This window comes from Dendropsophus ebraccatus, chromosome 9, assembly GCF_027789765.1.
Source record: "Dendropsophus ebraccatus isolate aDenEbr1 chromosome 9, aDenEbr1.pat, whole genome shotgun sequence".
NCBI classification, from domain to species: domain Eukaryota; kingdom Metazoa; phylum Chordata; class Amphibia; order Anura; family Hylidae; genus Dendropsophus; species Dendropsophus ebraccatus.
The window spans coordinates 29,388,878-29,415,342 of record NC_091462.1 but is presented as its reverse complement, the minus strand read 5'-3'; the positions used below and the strand labels follow the sequence as shown (position 1 = coordinate 29,415,342).

General features: G+C 41.5%; 1 protein-coding gene across 1 annotated transcript in view; it reads right to left on the bottom strand.

Moving 5' to 3' along the window:
- LOC138800808 (bile salt export pump-like) overlaps positions 1 to 24,174 on the bottom strand; it is a 47,440-nt gene extending 23,266 nt beyond the window's left edge. The window contains exons 1-15 of the mRNA XM_069982856.1: positions 24,091 to 24,174; positions 20,927 to 20,964; positions 18,355 to 18,382; positions 15,505 to 15,565; positions 14,213 to 14,451; positions 13,168 to 13,252; positions 12,021 to 12,154; positions 10,331 to 10,502; positions 7,753 to 7,877; positions 7,488 to 7,662; positions 7,006 to 7,119; positions 4,965 to 5,075; positions 2,619 to 2,744; positions 704 to 907; positions 303 to 473 (exon numbers count right to left, since the gene is read on the bottom strand). Coding sequence (XP_069838957.1) covers positions 303 to 473; positions 704 to 907; positions 2,619 to 2,744; positions 4,965 to 5,075; positions 7,006 to 7,119; positions 7,488 to 7,662; positions 7,753 to 7,877; positions 10,331 to 10,502; positions 12,021 to 12,154; positions 13,168 to 13,252; positions 14,213 to 14,451; positions 15,505 to 15,565; positions 18,355 to 18,382; positions 20,927 to 20,954 — 1,773 coding nt within the window. The 5' untranslated portion in view covers positions 20,955 to 20,964; positions 24,091 to 24,174. The remainder of the gene's footprint in view (positions 1 to 302; positions 474 to 703; positions 908 to 2,618; positions 2,745 to 4,964; positions 5,076 to 7,005; positions 7,120 to 7,487; positions 7,663 to 7,752; positions 7,878 to 10,330; positions 10,503 to 12,020; positions 12,155 to 13,167; positions 13,253 to 14,212; positions 14,452 to 15,504; positions 15,566 to 18,354; positions 18,383 to 20,926; positions 20,965 to 24,090) is intronic.
- Between the last annotated feature and the right edge of the window lie 2,291 nt (positions 24,175 to 26,465).

The following is a 26,465-nucleotide window of genomic DNA, read 5'->3' as shown; positions in this document are numbered from 1 at the left end:
ATCCTACCGACTTCCACTATCAGTTCTATCTCTGATCAACAAGATAACAGTATAAAAGTCATATATCAGAGGCGCTGCCATTGTTCTCGAATCAGAGTTATTATCACATGGGCTGAAGGTACAACTCAGGAGAACTACAATGTTCTATTAATGTCAAACTGGGAAGGGAACTAATGTAAAGAAAATTATATGTGGGGTCTTGAATGCCAAGACCCCAACCAAGCAAAAGTTTAGACATGGCAAAAGTTTTTTAAAGTGATAGTAGCACTTTAAGGTTTCTCTAACTTTTTAGACCTCCTAACCTTATTCAGGGCTTCCTGTACTATAGATTCACTCTCATTATCCAGGGCAGATGTGGCCATATCAAGGAGGAGGATCCTGGGGTTTCTGACAAGGGCCCTTGCAATTGCAATCCTCTGCTTCTGTCCTCCACTCATCTGTCCTCCACCTTCTCCAACCATGGTGTCAAATTTCTAGAAAAGAAGAAGTAACCTATAAGATACTGAGCGTCAACCATCACTTTTACATAAACCATTTTTTACGTAACGTTCCAGCCCTTTGTTCTTTCTTCACATGTGGTTTGATCATTGATTCGCTCCTTAAAATAACCGAGGAGTTTATCCTCTTTCACAATTGGATTAAGTTACATTCTCCCGTAACACGACCGCGGCATTTACAGGAAAGCCTCTTTGCCTCATTTTACCTCAGGTAATTCCATGATGAAGTTGTAGGCATTAGCTTCCTTTGCCGCTTTGATAATGTCATCCATGGTGACCCCATCTCTTCCATATGTAATATTTTCAGCGATGGTTGTAGCGAATAGCACAGGTTCCTGTTCAACTATTCCGATCAAGGAGCGCAGCCAGGGGACATTCAGTGTGCGGATGTCATGTCCATCTAAGGTGACCTGCCATGATGATGATGAGAGCTTAGCACACAAGTAAGGGATAATGTATAAGAAAAGAGACTATATGGGTTCACTTAGGCTCCTGGACCTGGGTGCTACTGCATCCCCTATAGCTACACGCCTGGGGGTATAAAGGTTAATGGTTGCTTTCTCTTCTTCAGGAGATAGAGAAGAGCAAAAAGCACCATCATCGCTGGGATCATGGAAGGTGACAACATTAACATCAACAGCAATGGGTCCCATTAAATTTCTCATATGGAGTCCCCTCTATCTGCCTGCCTCATGAATTGACCTAAAGTTTCTTGTACCTTCCTCTTTAGATTTTGTTACACTTGAAGCACAATTTTTAATGTCTGAGCAATAAGTTTCTTTGTGATGTAGCCTCTCTGGGGTCCACACATTCAGACACTCTCTCGACTGCCCTCCTCTCCACTTCTCCTCTCCTCCAGTGCTCCCAGTAGTACCTGACCAACGCCAGTGGTGTGGTTACTATGAAGGCAGACCACGCAACTGCTATGGGGCCCAGGCACCAAGTGGGCCTGTGCATTACACCCCCCCAGCAAGGTCTGCCTTCATGGTAGTAGCCACTGGCGTTGGTCAGGTACACCACTGACAGCTGACAGCAGGCCCCCCTGAAAGTGGGTAAGTCATTGAATGGCTGAAAGCACAAACCAACCCTGCTACAGCCCTCTCCTCCTCCATATTCATTTGGCCTGGCATATCATTCCTTCATTCTTACGACTCCCTGGCACACAAGTGACGTCCTTGGGTGCCAGGGAGCTGGGAGAACGAAGCAACATTGGGAGAACGAAGCAACGACTGCCTCTGGCCAGGTGAGGGTATGGGAGGAGGCTCGTACTGGATTCATGGGGCCCCATATAGTTTTTGCTATGGGGCCCCATGAATCCTAATTAAACCTCTGCCATCACCACTCCACTCTTGCTCAGCTCATGTGCCACTTTACCTACATCCTGCATGGACTGTACATCCTCCAGTCCATTGCAATTTTCTACTGAATAAATTTGCACTAGAGCACATGCAGTTAAAAACAAGAAGCCTGCTATCATTCCTTGGGGCTCTGCATACAATACAGAGGGCTAGTGAAAGTCTTGATAGCTGCACAAATCTATAGCTATTCATTGTTATACAACATACACGCTTGGTCACTTCTGCAGCTCTCTATACATGGAGGGGCATACAGAGAAATAAAGGAGGCTGGAGCTAGATGGGGAGGGGACAGGGAGCTGCCAGAAAGGGTCTGATAGGGGATGATATAATCCTGTAGTTCATAGGATGACACACAGAACACACTGCCTGCTGTTACACTGTAGCTCATGTCATTTACTGGTGGTCTAAATGTGTGGATCACATGATCAAGCTGCAACAATTAATTCAAATTGTATGGATGCAACTGAGCCGGGATGAAACAAATGACACTGAAGGAATTTTCTGGTGAGTTAGCATTATATGTCCAGTTTTCTTCAACAACTTTTTTTTTTTTACTTAATAATAATATTGTGGTGATGTAGATGGATGGTTATGGTTCCATGTAGTGTCTACTCCATGTAGATTAAGATAAAGTCGAGCAGAAGCTGTCAGTGTAACTTCTTCTAGATGTATTACACTTAATGACTCCATTATACTCATCCTGGATTTAAAAACCAGACAGATAAGTAAATGGTCAGATTTCTTGTATTTTGTATACACTTACCTTTCCTTCTGTAGGGTCATAAAATCTCTGGATGAGTTGCACTGCAGTACTTTTTCCAGAACCACTAGGTCCAACAAAAGCTGTGGTCTCTCCAGGCATTATACGGATATTGAGATCACTCAGGATCTGGGAATTTGAAAGAAATTATTTTTGTTACTGCATTAACACTGTGATAACAATGGAGAAATGGTAAAATGTAGCACTGGAATAGAAACCGATCCTAAAGGGCGTTCCCATCTGAAGAAGGTCCCCCCTATTCACAGGATAAATAAATAGAGACAAAATTTCCCTGGAATAAATAGTGTGAACCAGGCTCGGACTGGCCCACAGGAGAGCAGGGGAATCCCCCGGTGGGCCCTACCCATTGGTGGGCCCCTGAGCAGGAGGTCTGCATCCGTGTTTAGCAGCTTCAGAATGACATATAATCCCCCAGTTAGTTTCATGGGACTTCACCTTTCAAGAAACTTACTGTAAGTGGACGGCTGTGCTGTTTGCATAGAGAAATGGGATGGGGAACCTTTGACCCTCCAGCAGTTGCAAAACTACAACTCCCATCATGCCTGGACAGCTCCTATACACTAGAACAGGGATGGGGAACCTTCGGCCTTCCAGCTGTTGCAAAACTACAACTCCCATCATGCCTGGACAGCCTTCGACTGTCCAGGCATGGTGGGTATTGTAGTTTTGCAACAGCTGAAAGGCCGAAGATTCTCCATCCCTGGCATAGAGTGTCTGACCAGCTAACAGTGAGCGAGCATTGCCGGTCACATACACAGCACTGTGCAAAGTCGCTATAGTAATGTGAAAGTTTTGGCGCTGGGTATATCTGGTGTATGTAGGGTGGGCCCCTAGAATAAAATATTCCCTGGTGGGCCCAAGGTACCCCAGTCAGACACTGGTGTGCACCATGTGTGTTCTCTGTGGGGCTGTCAAACACTACCAGACACTGAATTCAGAAATGTTCAACAGCATAGAAAATGATAAAATTGTTGGCTGTGCCAACTCATCCCAGTAATAATTTTGTCCACATTATCTGGATTTTTTTTTTTTGCACCACCACAAAAATTAAAACCCACAAAAATAAATAGAAAGCTACTTATTGGCATCTTGGAAAAGCCAGGGATTTCCTCCATTGGATAACATATTCTTAAAGGAGAAGCCCAGGCTCAGACTTTTTTTTCCTTTTTCCAAAAAAGCCCGAGAGGAGGTGGGACCCCGATACGGCAACTGACTGGTTAGGGGGCCTGACACGTCACAACCCAGGTTCCCACTCAGACCAGGAAGCGGCCTCCTCCTTTAACCATGCTACACTGTAGGAAGTACATCCCCAGCACATCCATGGCATAAAGCTTCCAACTTCTGATGTGGAAATGTGCCCTAGATTTGGTGAACATACAAACCCATCATTACAATAAATGTCCAGGTACCACCAGCCTCTGATCCACTACTGTTCAAGACTATACCACACCTCATAGTAACCAAACATCATTACAAATAACCACAATTAAGTCCATGGAAAAAAAAAACACACACACATTTAAAAAGATCCAAAAAATCATAGGAATGACCCAAAATATGTTGCCTTGCAGCATTGGGGTTCTGGGGTTAAAAGGGTACTTTGGTAAAAATGTTTTCATTTCAGATCAACTGGTGTCAGAAAGTTATATAGATTTGTAATTTACATCAATTAAAAAATCTAAAGTCTTCTAGTACTTATCAGCTGCTGTATGCCCTACAGGAAGTTGTGTATTCTTTCCAGTCTGACACAGTGCTCTCTGCTGCCACCTCAATCCATGTCAGGAACTGTCCAGAGCAGTAGCAAAACTTCTCTTGTTTTAGACAGTTTCTGTCACGGACAGAGGTGGCAGCAGAGAGCACTTTGTCAGACTGGTAGGAGTACACTACCTTCTGCAGGGCATACATCAGCTGATAAGTACTGGAAGACTTGAGATTTTTAACCAGAAGTTAAATACAAATTTATATAACTTTCTGACACCAGTTGATTTGAAAAATAAATAAATCAAATATCCAGAGTACCCCTTTAAATCCAACCAAGGGCAACAATCTGCATGGGGTTTGTATCTTCTCCTTGTGAGTTTCCTTCAGTTTGACTTTCATACTGATAAGTGAATTGGTTTCCTCTAAAATTGAAGGGATGTATCTGAGATTGTGTGCTCCACAGAGAACAAGCACTGGTATAAGTGATGATGCTGTCTGTACAGCGCTGAGAAATATGTTGGGAATAAGGAGCAACAAGTATTCTATTCATTGTTTCAATTGATTTACCATTTACTGTTATACGGTTATGTATGATAGTAATATGATAGTAACATGTGGCATTCATACCTTCACTTCTGGCCTCGATGGATAATTGAAATTCACATCATGGAACTCAATAACGCCTTTCACTTGATCTAATTTGTGGCCTTCATTGGACATACAGTCAATTACTGGCGTCTGATAAGATAGAAAATTGACATTGTTTAGCACCTCTGATTCCATTTATAGCTCCTGCCGTCAATACGGGAATACATAAAGCCGAACGATGCTAATAAAATGCTAAGTGTGCTGCGAATACATTCTGATGGACGTATACCACATAGACTACATTATTGATGGGTTCATTATGGTGCAAGAAAAGTTTGAATGATTTTAATAATTGAGAAGAAAACAGGAAAAATCTAATTTGTATGGAATATATTCATCTGCCTGCTGTGTGTTTTATTAAAGGCATTTTAAATATTCAGAATACAGAATTGAAGGAGAAGTAAACTTCCTCATTGAGTCGTCTTTGTTCCAACGTTTCTAAGAATAAAAAAAATTAACTGTGCAAAATTTGGATTTTTAAGTCTGATTGTTTTGTTCTACAGCACCTATACAAAAAATATATGTGTCTCCATGGATACAGACTACAAACAAACCCTGTTTGTAGTCGGACCCTGCATTCATTCATTCATTTATTTATGCAGAGGTAGGTGAGTGATACATAAATGTAGGATCAGACCACACATGGTTTAAGTGTAGTCTGCAACCATAAAGACACGTGTCTGCAAGAGAGTTGAAAACAAAAATAGAATTTTTGAGATCAAGACAAGACTGCTTAAAGGGTTCTTGTCAGTTTAAATAAAAAAACTTCTGTCATATCCTAGAGACATGTTAAAAGTTTTGATCGGTCAGGGACTTGTGTGTGTTTGTGGTTGGGGGGGGGGGGGGGGGGCGGCAATTTATCAAAACCGGCATAAATCTTAAATTAGGGCCCCCCCCTTTTTCTCCAGCATGCGCCTCTCAGTAAATCCGGCCAGCCAGGAGCCCAAACCTGCACATAGCAGGTGTAGATTTGGATCATGATTTAGGGCCTGCGAGCATTGGGTGAGCTGGGGATACGGCAGGCTTACACCTCGGAAAAGGGACGCATCTGCGCCTTCTCCCTGGTGTACGCCCCTGCTGTAAAGTTGGTAAATGTCCCCCTAGGTGTTCAGACCCAAACAATCATTTCAGAAGCGTCCAGCTAAGCACTTCTCTCCATAGTTTTTCGCTATAGGAGACAGACTCTGTAAACCTTTGATGGAGTCTGTGTCCCACATTGAGACACAAAAAGCAGTGAATTGGGGAGAGAGGTGATTAGCTGAGTGATACTTCTGGCTCTATATACCAGTTGGTTGCAGTCTGAATACCTAGAAAAATAAAACGAAGTGACAGTGCCATTTGTTTTATTTAAAGTGTCAGATGGCCTGGGATACATAGGACTTCCTGTTTTCTGACTCTGAGAATAAAAACTGTCAGTAAACAAGAAGTGCTGTGTTTTCCAAGATAACAATAAAAAAATAATAAATGTATTATTGCAATCTTGCTTTATATCACATCTACTGTTGGTTTAGATTTTGAAAGTTGAAACGACAGGGACACTTTAAAGGAATTTTCAGAAATACGAAGAAGAAAGATGCATATATCCTTAAACCAATGTACGGTAGTTAAAGGACACCTGTCACCCCCCGTGCCGGGGTTACAGGCTCCCGACCCCCTGTTAGATCCCCCTTTACTCACGTCATCCCGCCGGGTCCCGCTTCCTGAGCCGGTCGGGTCACGGAGATATCAGCGCCCGAAGCCCGGCGCGCGCGCTGACAGCAGAGTCAGATGCCCATAGAGAATGAATGGGGAGTCCGATGCTCCGTCATTCTCTATGAGCATCGGACTCATCTCTCAGCACGCGCGCCGGGCTTCGGGTGCTGATATCTCCGTGACCCGACCGACTCAGGAAGCGGGACCCGGCGGGATCACGTGAGTATAGGGGGATCTAACAGGGGGTCGGGAGCCAGGGGGCACGGGGGGTGACAGGTCCTCTTTAAGATGCACATTAATAAAAATGATATGCTACTGTAAGCCGTACCTTTTCTATAGTCTCATAAATAATTGTCGCTGCTGCTCTCCCAGAGGCAAAGGCTTCCAGGCATGGTGAGGCCTGTCCCAGATTCATGGCAGCCACCAGAACACCAAAGAATACCTAGAAGAAAACATATTCCTAGTTCATTTGACACAGTGTGATACAGTACTATTTGTGTAGCCATACAACCTTAGTACTAGGCCACACCATGATGACAAAGGTGAATGTAGACTATAAGTGACGTTATTTCCTCGTCCATTTGCCATCATTGTATTCCCTACAACAGGAGTAGGGAACCTTGGCTCTCCAGCTGTTTCAAAACTACAACTCCCATCCTGCCTGGACAGCCAAAGCTTAAGCTTTGGCTGTCCAGGCAGGATGGGAGTTGTAGTTTTGAAACAGCTGGAGAGCCAAGGTTCCCTACCCCTGCCCTACACCTAACCATTGTTTCTGCCTGGTCAGTATTCTGGATTTGGCAAATCCTTTACCTGAAGGAGACTTCCTGGTGTCAGCTCCTTTGTCTCAATAACCAGCTTGGATCCATACCAAAAGGCCAGAGAGTAGCACAGGAATATAATACACCACATGTATCCCTGAAAGAAGCCGATAATCATGCCTTTCCTAATGCCCCAGGCCTGGGCCGCCTCTAAATTGTTATCATATCTGGGAAAATAAACAGAGAGAAAGTATCCGGGTTAGTTCACTCCTTCTGCCGTCCCCTCACTTATTGAAGATTTAGGATAATGGATATACCGCTCAGCTTCTCTGTTTTCCCCACCAAAGGAGGCCACAGTGCGGATGGAGGAGAGGACTTCATCGGCCACAGACCCCGCTTTGGCGTATGCTTTCAGCTCCCTACCAGTCAGTCTTGCAACAGCCTAAAAAGTATGAGGGAATAAGATTAGGAAGAGTGTATACAGGAGTGTATAGAGATCACAGATTCGGGGAAAACTACTTAACTGAAGTTCGGTTAATTCTTGCAAAAAAAAAAAAAAAAAACATATATGGGAAGATTAATCAAACATGGTGTAAAGTGAAACTGGCTCAGTTGCCCCTAGCAACCAATCAGATTCCACCTTTCATTCCTCACAGACTCTTTGGAAAATAAAAGGTGGAATCTGATTGGTTGCTAGGGGCAACTGAGCCAGTTTTACTTTAAACCATGTTTGATAAATCTCCCCCATATATGTATGTATATATATATATATATATATATATATATATAAACCAATAGAGAGGTAGAACGGCACTGTGTTGACTTACAGTCCAAAAAGCTTCTAGCTTGAGGGTGCACGGCTCAGGTAACCGACCCCAGGTACCTTCAACGTGATGAAGTGATGGTGTACTTTATTCACCCAACACGAATGGCCATTCGTGTTGGGTGAATAAAGTACACCATCACTTCATTCCGGAGTGCCGTCTCTTCCCTTTTATATTATATATATATATATATATATATATATATATATATATATATATATATATATATATTAGAATCGTTAATATTTTTGCAAATATAATTATTTAACAGACTTGTCTCCCGGTATAGCTGCTCATTACTTTGATAGATTGTTGTGTAGGTTACCCACCACCGCTCTGCTCTAAAAGCAGTGGTCTACATATGCATTAACCAGACCACTGCTTTTAGAGCAGAGTGGTGGTTGGTAACCTAGACAACGAGCTGTCAAGGTAAAGAACAGCTATACCAGGAAATGGAGGTAGGTTTGCTAAATGAATATGAGTTGAGATGGGAACACCCCTTTAAGTCCGTTTTTTTATATGCAAATTTTTAAGAAGTACAAAGTACATTAAAAAAACACCTTATTCCTTAAACACTGTGCAACAATAATACATTTTGCACAACTGATATTAAGTTTAACATAGTAATCCAGGGTGTGGTTGCTGGACCTTTGGGTCCAATATTGAGTTGAGTGTTGATGCCCTGAAAATACTGTCATTTGTCAAGCCTTGTATGATTGTTAACAAACTCCTTAAAATTGGGAGTTATTTATTATTATTATTATTATTATTATTATTATTATTATTATTTATTATATTATTGTACAAATATCAACATTGGATAGCTTTTTCTTTAATGTCAACTTTTGATTGTTTCTTTCTACTTTTCAACTCTACAGTGGACCTTATGGATGGGAATTGCCCCCATCTCTGATGAGGTATGGAGTGCTTCCAAAGTGCCTTGGGTTCAAAGGTAGGGTTCCCACTAAACTAGGGTACGAAGCTTACAGTTTACAGAAGGTAATGGCCTTCTAGTGGTTTAAGTGGTAAGGGTGTGGGGAGGGAGTAAGGTACTATGGCTGATGAATGGCAACCTGAGGGTCCAACTTTTTGAATGGAACCCTGAAGGTCCAACTTTTTGAATGGCACCCTGAAGGTCCAACTTTTTGAATGGCACCCTGAAGGTCCAACTTTTTGAATGGATGATATGGTCATATCACTATGGTATGGCTCTCCAGTATCTAAAGATGGTGGGGACATGTCTCTTAGATGTCTCTAGAAAGGTCAGTTTGGGATAGGTCATGTTGCAGTTATTGATTACCCACTACAAGAGGATATATAATCATGTTGATGTCAGATGTTGGGATGCCGTCCCGGTTACGAGTAATTTCCTGATTGCCGGTCATCTTGCAGTTTTAGGCGGTGATGAGACCACTCACAGCCCATCAAATGCTTCAGCTTGTAACATCAAACAACAGAAGGTACTAAGTGTACTTTGTGGTAAAAAAAAAAAAAAAATAACATCACTAGGAGGTAAATTACAGCCTACAGTATCTTTCTCAGAAGTAGTTTAAATCCATTTGTGGGGATGATTGAAGAGACATCCTAGTTCCCATTACAGTTCCATAATAGTCACATAGAGAAACAAACCATAATTCTCTAAGCATTTCATATAACTGCACTTCATGACTCGAAATGTAAAGAGGCGGCATGTATCATGTATCCGTCTCTAAAAGTCATAAAGAGTTAGTGCGGCCAGAATCTTCTATAATACTACACACAGGCTACTTATAGGAGCGGCATTTCTGTGTATAAGTGGGCAGGCTCTAGGGGTGATGATATTGGCAGATACTGTAGATTTGTTAAATTCTTAATATTAATAAAACTATGCTTGAAAATTCTTAATGCAACTTTTTTTTTCCCCTGAAGCATTCCTTTAAGGGAGACTAAAGGCACAGATATGCATATATGCATGTGATTCCTATATTGATGTTGTGCATTGATATTTTCTGTACTTTCTTCACTGACTAAGCACGGGCTACAAACACTAATTTAATATTCAGTAAAGTGAATTGTCTATTGAAAGACTTACCAGAGCCATTAAAGCTGCCCCTAAACCAATAAGAGGACTCACAGCAACAATAACCAGTGTAAGCTTCCAGTTTCCAAGAAATCCAATAAGGAAACCAAATACGAACGTGGAAATGCGTTCAATAAAGATAGCGACCTGATCGGCGATGGCATTGTTAATCTTGTTAATGTCGCTGTTTAAAGGAAAGAGACAATGTTATGAACGGCTACTGATAATGATAATACATCAGTGATAAAAGCTTAAGGAACGGATCGTGAAGATGCGTGTCAAGTTAGGCATACCAGGCTTGCACTGTGCCAATTTACACAGTACACTACTATATGTGCCGTGCGTGTGTGGAGGGGGGGGGGGGGTTGCATACATAAAAGAAACAGTAACACACAGTGACATAGCTACCATAGAGGCAGGGTAGGCAGTTGCTATGGGGCCCATGCAGGAGGGGGGCCCGGGGGAGAAGGTAAGAGTGTGTCCTTCTGCTTAACCCCTTATATACTGCAGTGTGTAAGTGACCCAATGTTTACTTACATGCTGCAACACAAAGAAGAGTTAACAAGCAGAAGACAAAGATCTCCTCTAATAACCTCTGTTCTCCAGCTGCTGTGCAGAGGTCAAGGGTTATCAGTGCACAAGCAGTAAAGCAGATATCTTTTTGTCTTCTGAACATTGGGTTACTCCTAATGGGCCCTTATAGGTAAAAACAGTGGACTAAAAGAGCAAGCAGACATTGGCTGCCAGTCACTCTTGTGGCTGCTGCCAGGATTCTGCCTCTGGGCACAAGAGATTTAATTTTTTGGCCACATCACAGAGCATATACTGTATATATATTTATATGTGCTGTGCTTTGTGTTGTGCGTAGGGGAGGGGGCCCCTTAAATTTTTTTTGCTATGGGGCCCCGTGAATCTTAGCTACGCCCCTGGTAACACAGCAAGGTAAGGGTTACCCTAAGCACTGGGGGAGGATTTATACAGTACACTACTGTACTATAGAAGGCATGTAGGTGCAGAAGAGGTAGCTGGTGCAATGGCTTCACAAGGTGCTATGAGCAAGAAGAAAAAAAACAACAGCAGACAAGTAAGACAAGTATTACCCCAAGCACTGCTGATGCTGGTATGGACTCTGAGATATAGATACACAGTCTTTCTCCCTCTACAGCACGGAACACATGCTAAGCCCCACCCCCATTCCCTGTGATTTGTCTTGCTGTGTCTGTTACTACAGACAGATTTTCCCAAACAACAGGCAATGGACTGCAGATTGCGGAGAAGGGAGACGCCTATTGGCCAAGACTTTAGAGCTCTTTTACTGGGATATGGGGACATTTTTGGTAAATTAAGTGACTTTCAACAATGTTAACAATCACATATATAGAGGGAAGTTGTTTGAAACGACAGTGACCATTTAATGTTGTCAGATTCTGATTAAATCAACTAGATGTAGCAACATAGGATGAGATATTTTTTCTTTTCTACTAGGTTCACTGAGTTTAGAAATAATGCTATACACAGCCCCACTCTTGTTTATGGCCTATAATAACTGCAATAACAGAGCTCACATTAGTCTTAAGTGCCTATACCATTTGCCACCATGCCCCGTACCTAGCATGAATAAATTATAAAACTTCCCATTTATCTGATCTCATGTTTAAGTTCCTAACATTTGAATTTTATTCCCTTTATTCTCCTTCCTTACTCTGAGATTCTCGTGTTTAGCTCTCCGACGGAGTTGCAGTCAAACCAACCTATATCAAGCCTCATTATTTTCCTGAAATATTCTTTACGAATTATTTGTATCTGACGCGCCGCAGCCATAACCCATAGAGAAATCTGTGGGGAAAATATAGCAATAATGTTATGATATCTGCACCATTCATGAGCTGTTATATAGCACCTAAATAAATCTATAAGCTTATACATTTCTTCCATAACTTTTAAACTCATACAACTTTATAATATTTGCAATACGCTATAGAAAGATATAAGTAATGGTATAGTGGTAAAGTGTCAGATCATGGGGGGTAAGACTGCTGGTACCCCTGTTATCCTAAAGGGGTACTCTGGTGAAAATCTTTTTCTTTCAAATCAACTGGTTTCAGAAAGTTATATAGATTTATAATTTACTTCTGCTTGAAAATCTCAAGTCTTCCAGTATTTAGCAGCTGCTGTATGTCCTACAGGAAGTAGTATATTCTTTTCAGTGTGACACAGTGCTCTCTGCTGCCACCTCTGTCCAAGACATGAACTGCGCAGAACAGTAATAAATCCCCATAGAAAACTTCTCCTGTCTGGACAGTTTCTGTCATGAACAGAGGTGGCAGCAGAGGGCATTGTGTCAGACTGGAAAGAATACACCACTTCCTGCAGGACATACAGCAGCTGATAAGTACTGGAAGAGTTAATATTTGTAAATAGAAGTAAATTACAAATGTAAAAAAGTCACATCTAAAAAATATTTGCCTGTCAAATACTGGCTCATAAATAGAACTTAGACCAAAAATGGGTGAAAAATTCAATAATTCACCTAAAAATAGGTACAAAGCCCTTGATCAGTGTCTCCCTTTATCTCTTCTTTTTTAAAGCTTGGTAAATTGATACATCATAAGAAAATTTCCAATGCTTTTTGAACTTTAGTCATTCTTAATCCTGGCACAGTTATATAACATAACCAGCTTGACTTCTATGGCGTATCAATGTAACAAGTTTTAATGATGAAGAAATAAAATTTTGGAATTTTATCTTCACCTGGAGCTGAAGGACTTCTTTATAGTGAGTACATCCCCCTAATGTAACATTTAACAGGGACTATAGAGAGCACTCCTGTTATACGGTAGTTTGTGTACCTGAAAGTAGCTGATCACCAGGACTATCACTCCAATAGCAATGTAGTAGTATGCAAACTGGGTCAACTCAGTTTCTATGTTTATTCTGTGAAATAAGATAAAGGTTACAGCGTAGGGTCAGTGGAGTGTAACAGACTGTCATAAATATAAAGTGCAGCGCCAATAAACACGGGTCAAACTTCCATCTCCCTGAACCTTTCACCTGGACACAACTGAGGCAGCCAACGGGAGGAGCAAAAAAAATATCAATCACTCTTCAGACTTCTAATACAATAAGGAATGTATCAAATATTGATTTAAAGGGGGATTCTGGTTTTCTGGAAATGAAGCACATTTTGTGTATATCAAAATCTGTGCCGCCCACTTGACAAAATAGGGCCGCCCACTTAACTACTTAAGAAAATGTAGTTTTCAATGTGAAAGGTCCCCTTTAAAGCGAATGTACCACTAGATACATCGCCATGTGCTTTGTACATAAACAGAACAGGGCGGGATGTCAGTGGCACTGTCCTTTTTTTTGGAACCGCCGCCCAATTCCTGCACACAGCACCAGTGTATTCCCGAGCACCAGTCGGAATTAAGCACTGGGGCGGGCCTACGGGCCCCCAGTGTGACGATGCCCCCTCCCCTTTGTGTTACGGCTCACAATGGGGAGGGCATTTTGTCACAATGGGGGATGGCGGGCCCACCTCCAGTGCTTCATGGCCAGCGGGTGCCTGGGATTAGACCAGCACTGTGCCCAGGAACTGGGCGGCAGTTCAAGAAAAAGGGCCGTGCCATCGGCATCCCGGCCCTGTTCTGTTCATGTAAAAAGCCCATGGTGATGTACCTAGTGGTACATAAGCTCTAAATATAGACACTTTGGTGTAAAGTATTACGGGCTCAGTTGCCCCTAGCAACCAATAAGATTCCACTTTTCTTGCCTCACAGATTCTTTGGAAAATGAAAGATAGATTCCTATAGAAGTGGTCGTAACACATTAGATGTAGTAAAATAGCATAGAGGCACTCCTTATAGCTAGAGCTGTAGACACATGATATCTTACCCACAAAGCACCGTAGAGTTATCCATTTCGAAGATGGTTCCATTGACCCAGCTGATGGTATCATTGATACACGTTTTGTTTTGATCTGAAAGCAACTGTTTTTCTTTGTCGTATGCGATAAATGTGTCAGTCATCAGACCGTAGACGAAAAGCATCAATGGTTGTGCTGCCCCATGGACTAAAGCGCACACTGCCCCAACCACCATCATGACTATGTCCTTGGAGGAAGCATAGCGGAACTAGAAGGAAAGCAGGCATCCAGTGTAACTTACAGTCGAGAATATTCCAATTTTACAAACATTGTAGACTCTGCTTAGCAGGTTTCCCAGTAAATCCACATGGAGATTCTAGCTGTCTCTTTCTCTAGTCTCCAGTAGTCAGGTTTCTCCTGAGGAAGGTAGACAAATTTTTTCCTCGAAATTCCCTTTTCCCTTAGTCTCAGAATAGTGCAATTCCCAGCTGCGGGATGCAGATTTTCAGAATCTATGTACCATGTTAGCTGCACGTGTGATGAGCCAAGCTGGAAGCCTGAGCTGTGAGGTCCTTGTATAGCTTCCCCTCTCAAACTACTCCGTCGACACAGATCGCTCACTTGATTCCTCATTTTCCTACATTCTAGAGTCACTCGAACTTGTGCATTGCCTATATACAAATTTCAATGCATAGGGAGAGATTTATCAAAGGGTGTAAAATTTAGACTGGTGCAAACTGGCCACAGAAACCAATCACAGCTCAGCTTCCAGCTCTGGTGGAAAGAAAGAGGAGCTGTGATTGGTTGCTGTGGGCAGTTTGCACCAGTCTACATTTTACACCCTTTGATAAATCTCCCCCATAGTGTAGACCAGTTCACATCATATAACATTACCAAACATTTTCAAGGTACAAAAAAAAATAATATTTTGTAGCGTCACACTTGGCCACTTCAAATACACATTACAAAGCTTATAGCTGTTCCACATTATTTTGGAGGCTTAAACCCTCCCTACTAAAATAACCATGCTCAGTAGGTGCAGAGTTATCATTTACCCCTTCTTACCCTAAACATTCCTCAGCCCAACAAGAAGACACCAGTAATATAAATGGTATATGGTACTTGGGGGACTGTGTCCCAGTGACTTCAAATGACTCCCCTGGACCTGTCTTATATGTATTACCACTGGCAGAGGTCAATAACAAGCACAAGCCCATGTTTTCTGTCTGATGATACATCTACTATAACGCTCCCAATCTTATTGTGCCACATATGCCCCAACCCCATAGGATATACAGTATGCACACTCACACATACTTACCAGCTGAAAGAATCCAACCCTTATTTCCTTTTCTTTCTTTTTCTTTGCTTTCTTCCCTGATCTAAAAACAAAACAAAACAAAAAAATCATGAAATGGAGAAAATTACTATTGCTATATAGAGAATATAACTATATATCAATGCTTTATATGTAACATAGGGATTAAAAAAGTAGCAGCAGGCATTGGGTTAGGTGAGTATTATCAGCTGAATATAAAACTATTTAATATTTGAACAATCCCTTTAACTGGAGCCTTTAAAACGAAAGTAGATCTTTGATTGACTATTAAAGGTCATTCATGGCTATCAGAGCCTATTCTGGGTATTCTGCTGCCTGAGGCGAAATCTGGCAATCTTAAAACTGCAGCCTATAGGTGCATACACAATCCGGCTCCACCATGAATGACCTTGGTCAAGCACTACCTTACATTCTTGGGCTATGTTCACACACCAAGTATATGTCCGGCCGCATATTTTTCGCGGCCGGACATATACGTGTAAAAATCCGGCCGGGATTTACGCAAGTTGCGACCGGCTACGTACGGTCCGCGAACTTACGCCCGTAAGCTACGTACGCTTCCCGAGCGGCGTACGTAGTGATCTGACAGCGGTCTTTTACTTGGATATCTTCGGCTAGCCCCGGACACCCCATAGAACCTTTTGGATCGGCAAATCAAAGTGTAAAAATGAAGATATCACCACGCCATACGGGACCGCATGTTACGCTACGGGCGTAAGTTACAGCATTTCCGTCCCGAAACAATGGTCTGGTTCATTTTTTACGGCGCCGCATACGATCCGAGCGTAAGTTCGTACGTAGTGTGAACTGCGCAGCCATAGATCCTATACTTTCGATTGTATGCAAACTACGTAAATCTCCGGCCGCTTATTCACGGAACGCGCTACGGCCGGAAACTTACGTAGTGTGAACACAGCCTTAGTGAGGACAAGACAGAAAAAGTTTTAAAGTTGCCAGTTCCACCAGTGTGTAACCAATTCTTCAATCTTGATTTTGTCTCCAAGAGTCAATGCATTGTGACTATTCTTGGTGAACTTATTCATGGTCATACAAACATTACACCTTGTGCTCCATTTAAAGGGGTAATGATCACTTGTAGTGTAGTGATGTGTGAAGCATATAAAAATACCCGCAAAGTGTTAGCAGTCCGGACTTCCTTGCAATCTATGTCTGTGTCCAGCTATTTGCAGGTCATGGGGGTCAATATCAAGTCAGTGATGTGTAGAAGAAAGTATAATTTATGGCCACTCCATAAAATCTTCTGCCCCTACAATCTGCCGTCTTAGCAATAAACCCATTTAGCCTCATGGCAGAAACAGCCCTGATAGCTATTGTGTCATGAGTGAGGGGCCTGAAACACGTTGGGGGACAATTTCTAACAAGTCTAATTTCTGGGACTATTCTAATGAGGATTGGTGTATATTTTGGTCGAATATTTTGTGACTGATTTATTAAAATAATGTACTGCCTTAGTGAATGTAGCTAAGTAAAAAGTCGCAGAAAAAGGCGCAAAAATGCAACAACAAAAAAAAGCATATTCACCTGATACTGACCAGACGTACTGTAGGCCTGCACCTGTTTGGGCGACTTTTTAAAAAGTCGCAAATGATAAATACCAGATAATCGGAACTCTTGGGTGAATACTCAAAACAGGCAGATAAGAAAAAGTTGCATTTAAAAAATATCCGCCCATTGAATACTGGTTCATAAATAGAACTTAGACCAAAAATGGGTGGAAAATCCTATTATTCACCTAAAAAGAGGCGCAAAACCCTTGATAAATTTCCTCCGTTGACTTTGGAACTTATTTTCTCATGGGGTTTTGGATTTTTTTTTTAGCATATTAATAAAGGAGTGATTTTATCCAGTGAGCGTGGACGCGCACATTTTTCTCTTTCTCAAAATGCCCAGTAATGCAGCTGGTGTAGAAAGGGCCCAATCCACAAGGGCTGCAATGCAAACACTTTATTGAAGAAAATAGCAGCAATGTTAACAAGCCGGACACATCGCTCTTGGCTTGATAATAGCCAATTGTGTTAGAAACATTGACGTCCTGGTGCTGGGTAGCTGGACCAGTTTGGCACAGAGACACCACCTAGACCCATCCTAGGAACACACCATTAATATCAAAATTAATAGTACAGGCAATTTTAAGAAACTTTATAATTGGGTTTATTAGCTGAAAAATGCATTTGTATCATGAAAAAGCAGCTTGAAGCTCCCCCCCCCCCCCTGGTCTTCATGGTTCTCTTATGGAGAGGGGAGAGGTGGAGGGAGATGAGGCACCAAAACAGGACAACAAAGAGTTAATTTACAGCTACATCACCAGGCTTTCTCCTCTGAAGTCAGCACTGACCTTTCTGACCTTTGAATACAGCTTTCACACAGGTCCTGCAGTGTAATCCTTTGTTTTCTGCTCTCTGCTGGCTACCAATCTCCCTCCTCCCCCTCCCCTCTCCATAGGTTACACAGGGCCCGACTGATGTAAAAGAGTTGAGATTTCCTGATAATAAGCAGTGAAGGAGAGAGAGAATGGGAGGTTACCTGGGGAAAGTCCTTTTGAATGCAGATAATGGCATATTTACCTAATAAACTCAATTACAAAGTTTCCTTAAATCGCCTGAACTATTGATTTCTGGAGGAAAAAAAAAATATGACAGTCCCTGAAATATGAAAGTCCCTGAAACTTATGTTCCTTTCACTCTACCACCAACCACTGGATGTTCGGATCTCCGCTTTTTCATCAGTTATAGTAGTTGACAGTGAAACATTTGTGTTCATATCTACAACATTATACCATATAATCTTCTTGGGTATCCTGCAAATACATACCCATCCTGTAAGCACTGTAATTCTCCCTCTAAAAACAAACAACACAATAGACAGCAATGAAAAAAAGTTATCAAAGTAACAATTTAGCGAGAGCAAGTCTTGTCTTAAAACACTAAACCATATTCTAGGATGGAGCAGAGAAACTGTATTTTACAGCCATTTTTGAAAGATATGATAAAAGTTCAAATCTCAGCACTCACCATTTTCATGCTTCCAGAAATCTTTTATTATAGAAAATTCATCAGATTTTTTTACAGCGGTAAAAAACAGGACGTTTCGGCATCAAGCCTTCCTCAACTGTTGAGGAAGGCTTGATGCCGAAACGTCCTGTTTTGTACCGCTGTAAAAAAAATCTGATGAATTTTCTATAATAAAAGATTTCTGGAAGCATGAAAATGGTGAGTGCCAAGATTTGAACTTTTATGATGCTATAGGAATTTTTTCCTACTACGAGCACCACCCACGACACAGACGTGCCGCCTAAAAAGAATTTTTTTAAGATAAACATAAAGTAGTCTTACATACAAAGTTGAGAAACTTTAGAGGGAAGTTAGCGCCAACAATCTCACTCTATTATGCAGGATGGGCTACAGACAGTTAGTTAAGCATTAGTATTAAAGGGGTATTCCTATTTCAGTATGTTATTCTATACCCATAGGATAGATGACACCAAGCTGATTGCTAAGGGTCCTATTAGACTAAGCGATTTTTAACGATTCGCAATTAACAATAAACGATCACAAACAAGATCGTTTATCGTTAACCTGAAGGATTAGTGAACAAATGCGGAATTACAGTGGTCGAATGTGGAATTACAGTAAACGATTAGCGAACGATTAACAACGGTTTTAGGATCAGATCTAAATGAACGATCGACACACAAATGGTTATTCGATCATTGCCTGCAATTACACAGAGCGATTATCGTTTAAAATGTAAACGATATAACGATTTTCCGCACCATAATCGTTTAGTGTAATAGGGCCCTAAGGGTCCACCAGGACCCCTATTGTCCCGCAATGAATGCAGTGCTCAGTGCACCTGCACGGCCACTGTGGCCTGTACTAGATTCACTCTTTGGGCCACCAAATGCTCCAGAGGTTAACGTTCACAAGCTCCGATGGGAAAACCCCTTTAAGACAACATACCTGGCCCTCCTGCAGGTTTACTGAACTGGATCCTATGACATGTTCTTGTATATCAACCATACTACAGACATTAAACTAGGAATGTACATCAGATACATCTGGTGCCGATTCTTTCAATAGACAATCAATGAAACTGATGGACATTGGATGATTCCTGATTTTAAGTAAACACCTACAAAGTTCTGGCAGCCTTTCTATAACTCGCCATCGATATATAATCGACATATATCTTGCACCTTTGAGTTGGTACATTTCCATTCTGAGGGAAAGATATTTTTTTCATGATGCCTTTACACAATACAACATCTAACCAACAGTTATCTTAAGGCCAAAGGGTGTTCAGGAGTCATTATTATTTATGAATACAATAACTATGACTATAGGTCACAGTACTGATCGTTCATGGTCTGTTCCAGGTGAATAATGTCTAAATTACCATGTAAACATTATATATAGATGTAAATCGGGAACTACAAGGAACCACACATGGATAAAAATACACAGGTGTCCCATGCACAGGATAAAGGAATTGGTGTCTGATCATGGGATCAGATCAGGATTTCAGGAATGGCGACCAAACTTTCTCTGATGACATTGGCGGGTGCTCCATTCATTGCCAGAGATAGCTGAGTACATGTGATCAGATGCTTATTTCCTATCCAAATAAGTTTTGAGTGGCTGAAATATCCCTTTAATAGAGCCATAGTAGCCAGAAGGTCTACTAGACAATTGCGATTGTAATCTCCATTTAGAGCAGTCCCTGTGGTTATACAACATGTGACAATCTCTGGCCTCATTAAAGCAATAAGTATGACTAGTACAAGCAATTTTAAGAAACTCTGTAATAGGTTTTATTAAGCAAAAGCGTTTCCTACTGTCCTCAGAAAAGCCCTCAGCAGGCTGTCTGTGTCCATTATGCTCTATGGAGAGGGAAGGGGCCAAGGGGGATGAGTGAGCACAGACAGGAGAAAAGGCAGCCCTGCACAAAACAACGTCCTGCAGTCTTATCTCACCAAGCTTCCAAATAAGCACTGACCTTTCTGACCTGTGAATCCAGCATTTTATCTGCCCAGACAGTCTTCAAAGGCTACTTGTCTCCTCTTCCTGCTCACTCATCCCCCTCAACCCCCCCCCCCCCCCCCTCCATAGGGTATAATGGACTCAGCAAACCCGTCTTTACTTTGCTTCTCTGTAATGAAGACGTCTTTCCCTAATAATGAGCAAATAAAAAGTAGGGGGTTGGGGAGCTGGTAAACAGCTTTTTAAGTACAGAAAGAGATTTTTTTTTTGGGCCTTATTCAACCTATTGCAGAGTTTGGTAAAATTGTTTGTACTATTGATTTCTGCAAAAAAAAAAAAAAAAAGATTAAATGACAGTTACACTTTAAGATCTGTAATAAGTTAGAGAGACAAGATGTATTTACCATTCATAGAAGATTTTTGGGTTTCCATGTAGTTATCACTGCAAAAAATAAGAAATATGTTTTGATAACCGACTATACTGATCATAGCCTAGTTAAGCAAAAGACTGTTTCAACGTTATGGAAAAGCAAAGTAGAAACTCAAAGAAGTCAAATTTGTCAGATTTAGCAGAGTTTATTAGTTGACGCTGTGTATTAACCATAATGATTTTACAAACTTGCTTTACATTATGTAAACATTCTTAGAGCAAATGTACCATCAGATACATTCTTTTTTTTTTTAACCACGGCCCGGTTCCCGTGTACGGCGCTGTACATGAGAGCCGGACTGCGGTTCAAAAAAAGAATGTACTGTATCTGATAGTACATTTTCTTAGGTCATCCCAAGCACTGACATTTTTTTTGCCCATATAGTGCACTCTCACCACCTCTATTCCTGCAGTGTCATCTGTTTCATCCTAGCTCTGCTGTATTCCAGAACATCAATCCAAAGTTCCCCATTTATGCAGTGAATTATGCTTATGGTAACATTTTCCATCATACACTATACTGCTACAGGGGTAACAGATGGAGATGACAATGCTTAACTAATTTTTTTTTGCGGGAGGGGGAGGGGGGGAATTTGCTCAGAATTACCATTAAAAATAAATGAATGAGGACCCTGGGACTGAAACGATCATTTTAGCTCTGCTACACTGCTATGTAGAATTAATTTCACATTTCTATTTCTAAATAAACTATTACTTTTACCTTAATGTGTTTTTTCTGTTTCTAACATATTCCGAGCAGTTTATGGAATGCTGCTTACTCAAACACAATTATGTTGTATTGACGACTTCATATCTCAGTTCAAAGATCCCAGCAGCCCTTATCTAATTGTAAGAATAACAGTCTGTGGGATTCTTCTATAGTTAAACTCCCAGTACAATAAAGTAATCCAGCAATGAAGAATACAGGAAGGCAGCCAGTGTCCCCAATAATCCACATAAAATGTGCAAAACATTTTGGATTCACAGTCACCTATAGGGGAAAGCAGTATGAATGTGAAGGTGACCACCTTGTCATGCAGTCTTTCTCCCTGTAAGTGCCAAGTTGTAAAAGGAGAAACAAAACCCCACCAGAGAAGTTCCACTCTCTCTTTCCACTGTGGCTAAATAATTGTTCGGCCAAGAAGTGCATGGAGGAACAAACATTTGGTCACCTGCTACTGACAGTCTTGCAACAACATTAAAGGGGTATTCCGCTCAGAATTAACTTTTAATTTATTGCCAGGCACAGAATATAGCAAACAGCCTATTCTTTCCTTTCTATGCTCCCCGTTGTCCTTCTACATCATATTTGGTCCCTGGCAAACCCACTTCCACTTCCGAGACCGACTCTTTTGGCAGTGACAGTCCCCTCAGCCAATCGCTGGTCACGGCACTGTCATGTCAGTCATTGCCATACAAGTCTGGGGAGGGATTAAGACATAAGAGGACACCATGTCCTGTTATATAAGAGGTTAATGAAGACATCACTAGAGTGTATCTCATTCTAAAGTAGCCAAGGGAGGTAAAAAAAACTGTTTTATTAAGAGTTTTAACTGATTTCATTATTTTATTATCATTGTATTACAATAGCTTAGTCTTATTTATATTTTCCGCTCTCAGATTTCATTTCTAGTGACTTAAGTCAAAAGTCATACAAACTTGCGAACTTACTGGCTGACTGTCTGTATATAGGGACCTCCTGACTCTCCCCCAACAGATAATCGTTCTCCCACTCCACCTCTTTGGCTGCACCCTTTACACCCACATAGTGGGAGGTAAATAGAGTTGACTGAATTCCTGGCTAGAGTGTTAACTGGGACAGGAAGTCTATTACAGGATGTACACCAGACAGGACATTGGGCTTGTAAAGACAAGAGCAGTTTGTATAAAGAACAGACGGAAAGCATCAAAGACCCCAAAAAGATAGTAAGAAAAAGTATGATAATTCATTAGACGGTTTAAAATAGGTTTTATTCTCAAACAACCACTTTGATTGTAAGCTTTTTTTTTTGCTTTCCTAAATTTCTTAAAATGAACATAATTATGAACATAATGTAATGGATATACTTTAACATTTATATAACAGACGCCGCTTACTAAGGGTAAAACAGACAATCAGGTTGTGTTATGGTTTCCAGTACTGCAGTGACTTTCCTCCATTACTGACTACTGGAAAAATGATGTGATGCAGCTACAAACCCCAATGCAACCATAACTCAACTTCTTTGTGTATTTTACCATAATGGAATCGCTGGTAGGCAAGCTCTTCCAAGATTTAGTACCACACATGCAAAAAAGAGCCTCCATTGAGTGTCTAAAAACACAGGACTAGCCAGATATCCCTCCGGGAAGGGACCAGCCGAGGGGTGACTCCTATACAGAAACCACCATATTAAGTGGCCCTATAAGTCAATGAAATGACAAAGGAAAAACCAAGGCCAGGTATCCATCCACAGACAGCTGTTTTGGGGTGTTGCCTCTCATCAGTGTGGAGCAGAATTCTGGCTAAGTGAGAGCAATGCCTAGTTGAGCCATACGTGAAACAAATCACTGATCTCAGGGAGACCAGCCAACGATAATACTGTCAGTTGCTGTTTAAAGTGTTTAATGCAGTACAAGCCTGTGGAGCCTCATTTAAGAGTCTCCAAACACAGAATTAGCCAGATATCCCTCAGGAAAGGACTCCAAAGGCCAAAGGGTGACTCCTGTAGGGAAACCACCAAAAGCACCATTTTAAGTGGCCCTTCAAGTCAATTTGCATATTTTTATATCCCAGGGAGCAATGCACTTAGGATTTCTCTGTATTGAGCACTTTAGCCGGCAGCCCACAGTGTTATCCTTGGCTGGTCTCCCTGAGATCAGTGATCTGTTTCCCGTATTAGTACCTGATAGACATGGTTGGAGAACTATAAGTGTTACTGCAGTTCAGTGTTAGCCATAGGAATTGTATGTGCTGCCATATGGCAATCTAATGCATATAGCAAGTTTTCTCCACCACCTCCACCACCACTATATTGGGTCATAACACTATATGCCACAGACCTATATATACAAAACAGACCTGTAAATCCTAACTAGAAAAGTAACAGCAATAATCAGTATAGACAACAAGTGAAGAATAAATCCCAGCATACTTACAATTTCTCTGATAACTATGTTCTCCCAGTAACAGTCCTTATTGTTTGCGGAGATGCCGTCTGGGGTGCTCCAGGGATTTCTTGTCACTGCGGAGAACTTCTTTATCAGTAGGTATTAGTAGGTTTATCAGCAGCGCACACCCTGTGATAAAGAGCAAGCACGTCACCTGGAATGCTGGGTAATCTGACAACGTGATGGCTCACAGGGAATCTGCATTTTCACTTGGCTTAAACTATTGATTAACCTTTTTCCCGTTCTATTCTATATTTTATCATAGCGGATGGTTAATCATTATGTTGTCATTCTATTCCAAACATAGAGAGACGAATGTTCCAGTCTCATAATTTCCTGTGTCGTTCATTATATTGGTCTGGGACTTATAGACCTGTCAGTAGGTGCAAGCTGAAGAATCGGAAGACAACTGAAAGCAACAAAGAGTTCAGTCTTACATGTTACAATGTCATAATAATCTTTATTCAACTTATAGACCAATGAAGTTACTTTTCCATTGTTTTCTGCATCATACACAGTGTGAACAGCATTGGACAACTTTACGCCGACAAATGCTTTTAGCACATCCTAATCTAAACCCATAGGGATTAATATAGTGCTACCCCCTCTCTCCTTCAAGATTTTGGAGGTGTCTGTGAATATTTACTCATTCATCTAGACCAGGGGTAGGCTGAGGCTTTGTGTGACCAGTAACATCCTCCATCACCGGAGTCTTTATAGACCTTGCTGTGTGCACTGAGGTGCTAGAGCAGATTAGAGCTGACCATGAACTGTTCACACAAAGTTAGAAGCGACAGTTGTCCAAAATGTCTTGGTGTACTAGAGCAATATGATTTCTAAGGGGCCTAGGCCAATTTGTGAACCAACCCCATAGCCTTATCCATTATCTTTATAGCTGGCACAATGGAGTCAGACAGGTAACATTCACCAAACCAGGACCCATCTATCAGATGCCAGATAGAAAAATGCTATATCTGCTAGATCGCCGCTCGTTTACTGGGCCTATTCCACGGCCCGATGATCATTACCGATGTCCTTGCAGCCCTTGCAGCATACATTACCTGTCAGGTCTTCTGCTCTGCTCCGTCCTCCTCCCCAGGTCCGGCGCGCTTTAGCTTCAAAATGGCGTGTCTCTGAAGCCAGAACGCGTGGGACCCGGGGAGGAGGACGGAGCTAAGCAGAAGACCTGACAGGTAATGTATGCTGCAAGGGCTGCTTCTCAAATCGTCGGTCGCCCGCCGTTCCCCACTATTCAACTGTAGCAATGCTACAGGGGAACGATGATTTTAGGTCTGGCCCTAAATGAAACATCAGCCGATGACACGATCATCGGCTGATCGTTCTCTCTATTTCACAGAGCGATAATTGGCCGAATCGTGCAAAAGCAACTGGGAGAACCGCAATCTTAACAGGATTGTAACGAAAATGCCATTCAAAAATTTGGGAGAGAATTACAAGGAGTGGACTGCTGCTGGAGTCAGTGCTTCAAAAGCCACCACATACAGACATCTGCAGGACATGGACTTCAAGTGTTGCATCCCATGTGTCACTCCTGACCAATAAACAATGCCAGAAGCGTCTTATCTGGGCCAAGGAAAAGAAGAACTGGACTGTTGATCAGTGGTCCAAGGGGCTGTTTTCAGATGAAAGTAAATTTTGCATTTCATTTGGAAATCAAGGTCCCAGAGTCTGGAGAAAGAGTGGAAAGGCTGTATACAATCCAAGCTGCTTGAGATCTAGTGTAAAATTTCCACAATCAGTAATTGTTTGGGGAGCCATGTCATCTGCTGGTGTAGGTTCACTGGGTTTCAGCAATACCAAAGTCACCGCTGCCGTCTACCAGGACATTTTAAAGCACTTCATGCTTCGCTGTGCCGAAAAGATTTTTGGAGATGAATTTTCATCTTCCAGCAGGATTTGGCACCTGTCCACACTGCCAAAGTACCAATATCTGGTTTACTAACCACAGCATCACTGTGCTTGATTGGCCAGCAAACTCGCCATCAGTTGATCGCCTCCATGCCACATTGCCGCATTCATGCCGTCATTCATGCAAAAGGTGCCCCGACCAAGTATTGAGGGCATTTACTGTACAGACTTTTCATTTGGTAGACATTTCTGTGTTAAAAACATTTTTTTTCAGTTGGTTTTATATAATATTCTAATTTTCTGAAATACTGACTTTTGGTTGAGAAATAAAAAGTGAACTTGAAAAAGTTCACTCTGTATGTAATGAATGTATAGAATATATGAGGTCACTTTTTGAATTGAATTACTAAAAAAAAAAATTGTTGATATTCTAATTTATTGCAAACCACTGTATATATCCATATTTTCAGAATTTACCCATATCTACCCTTCTG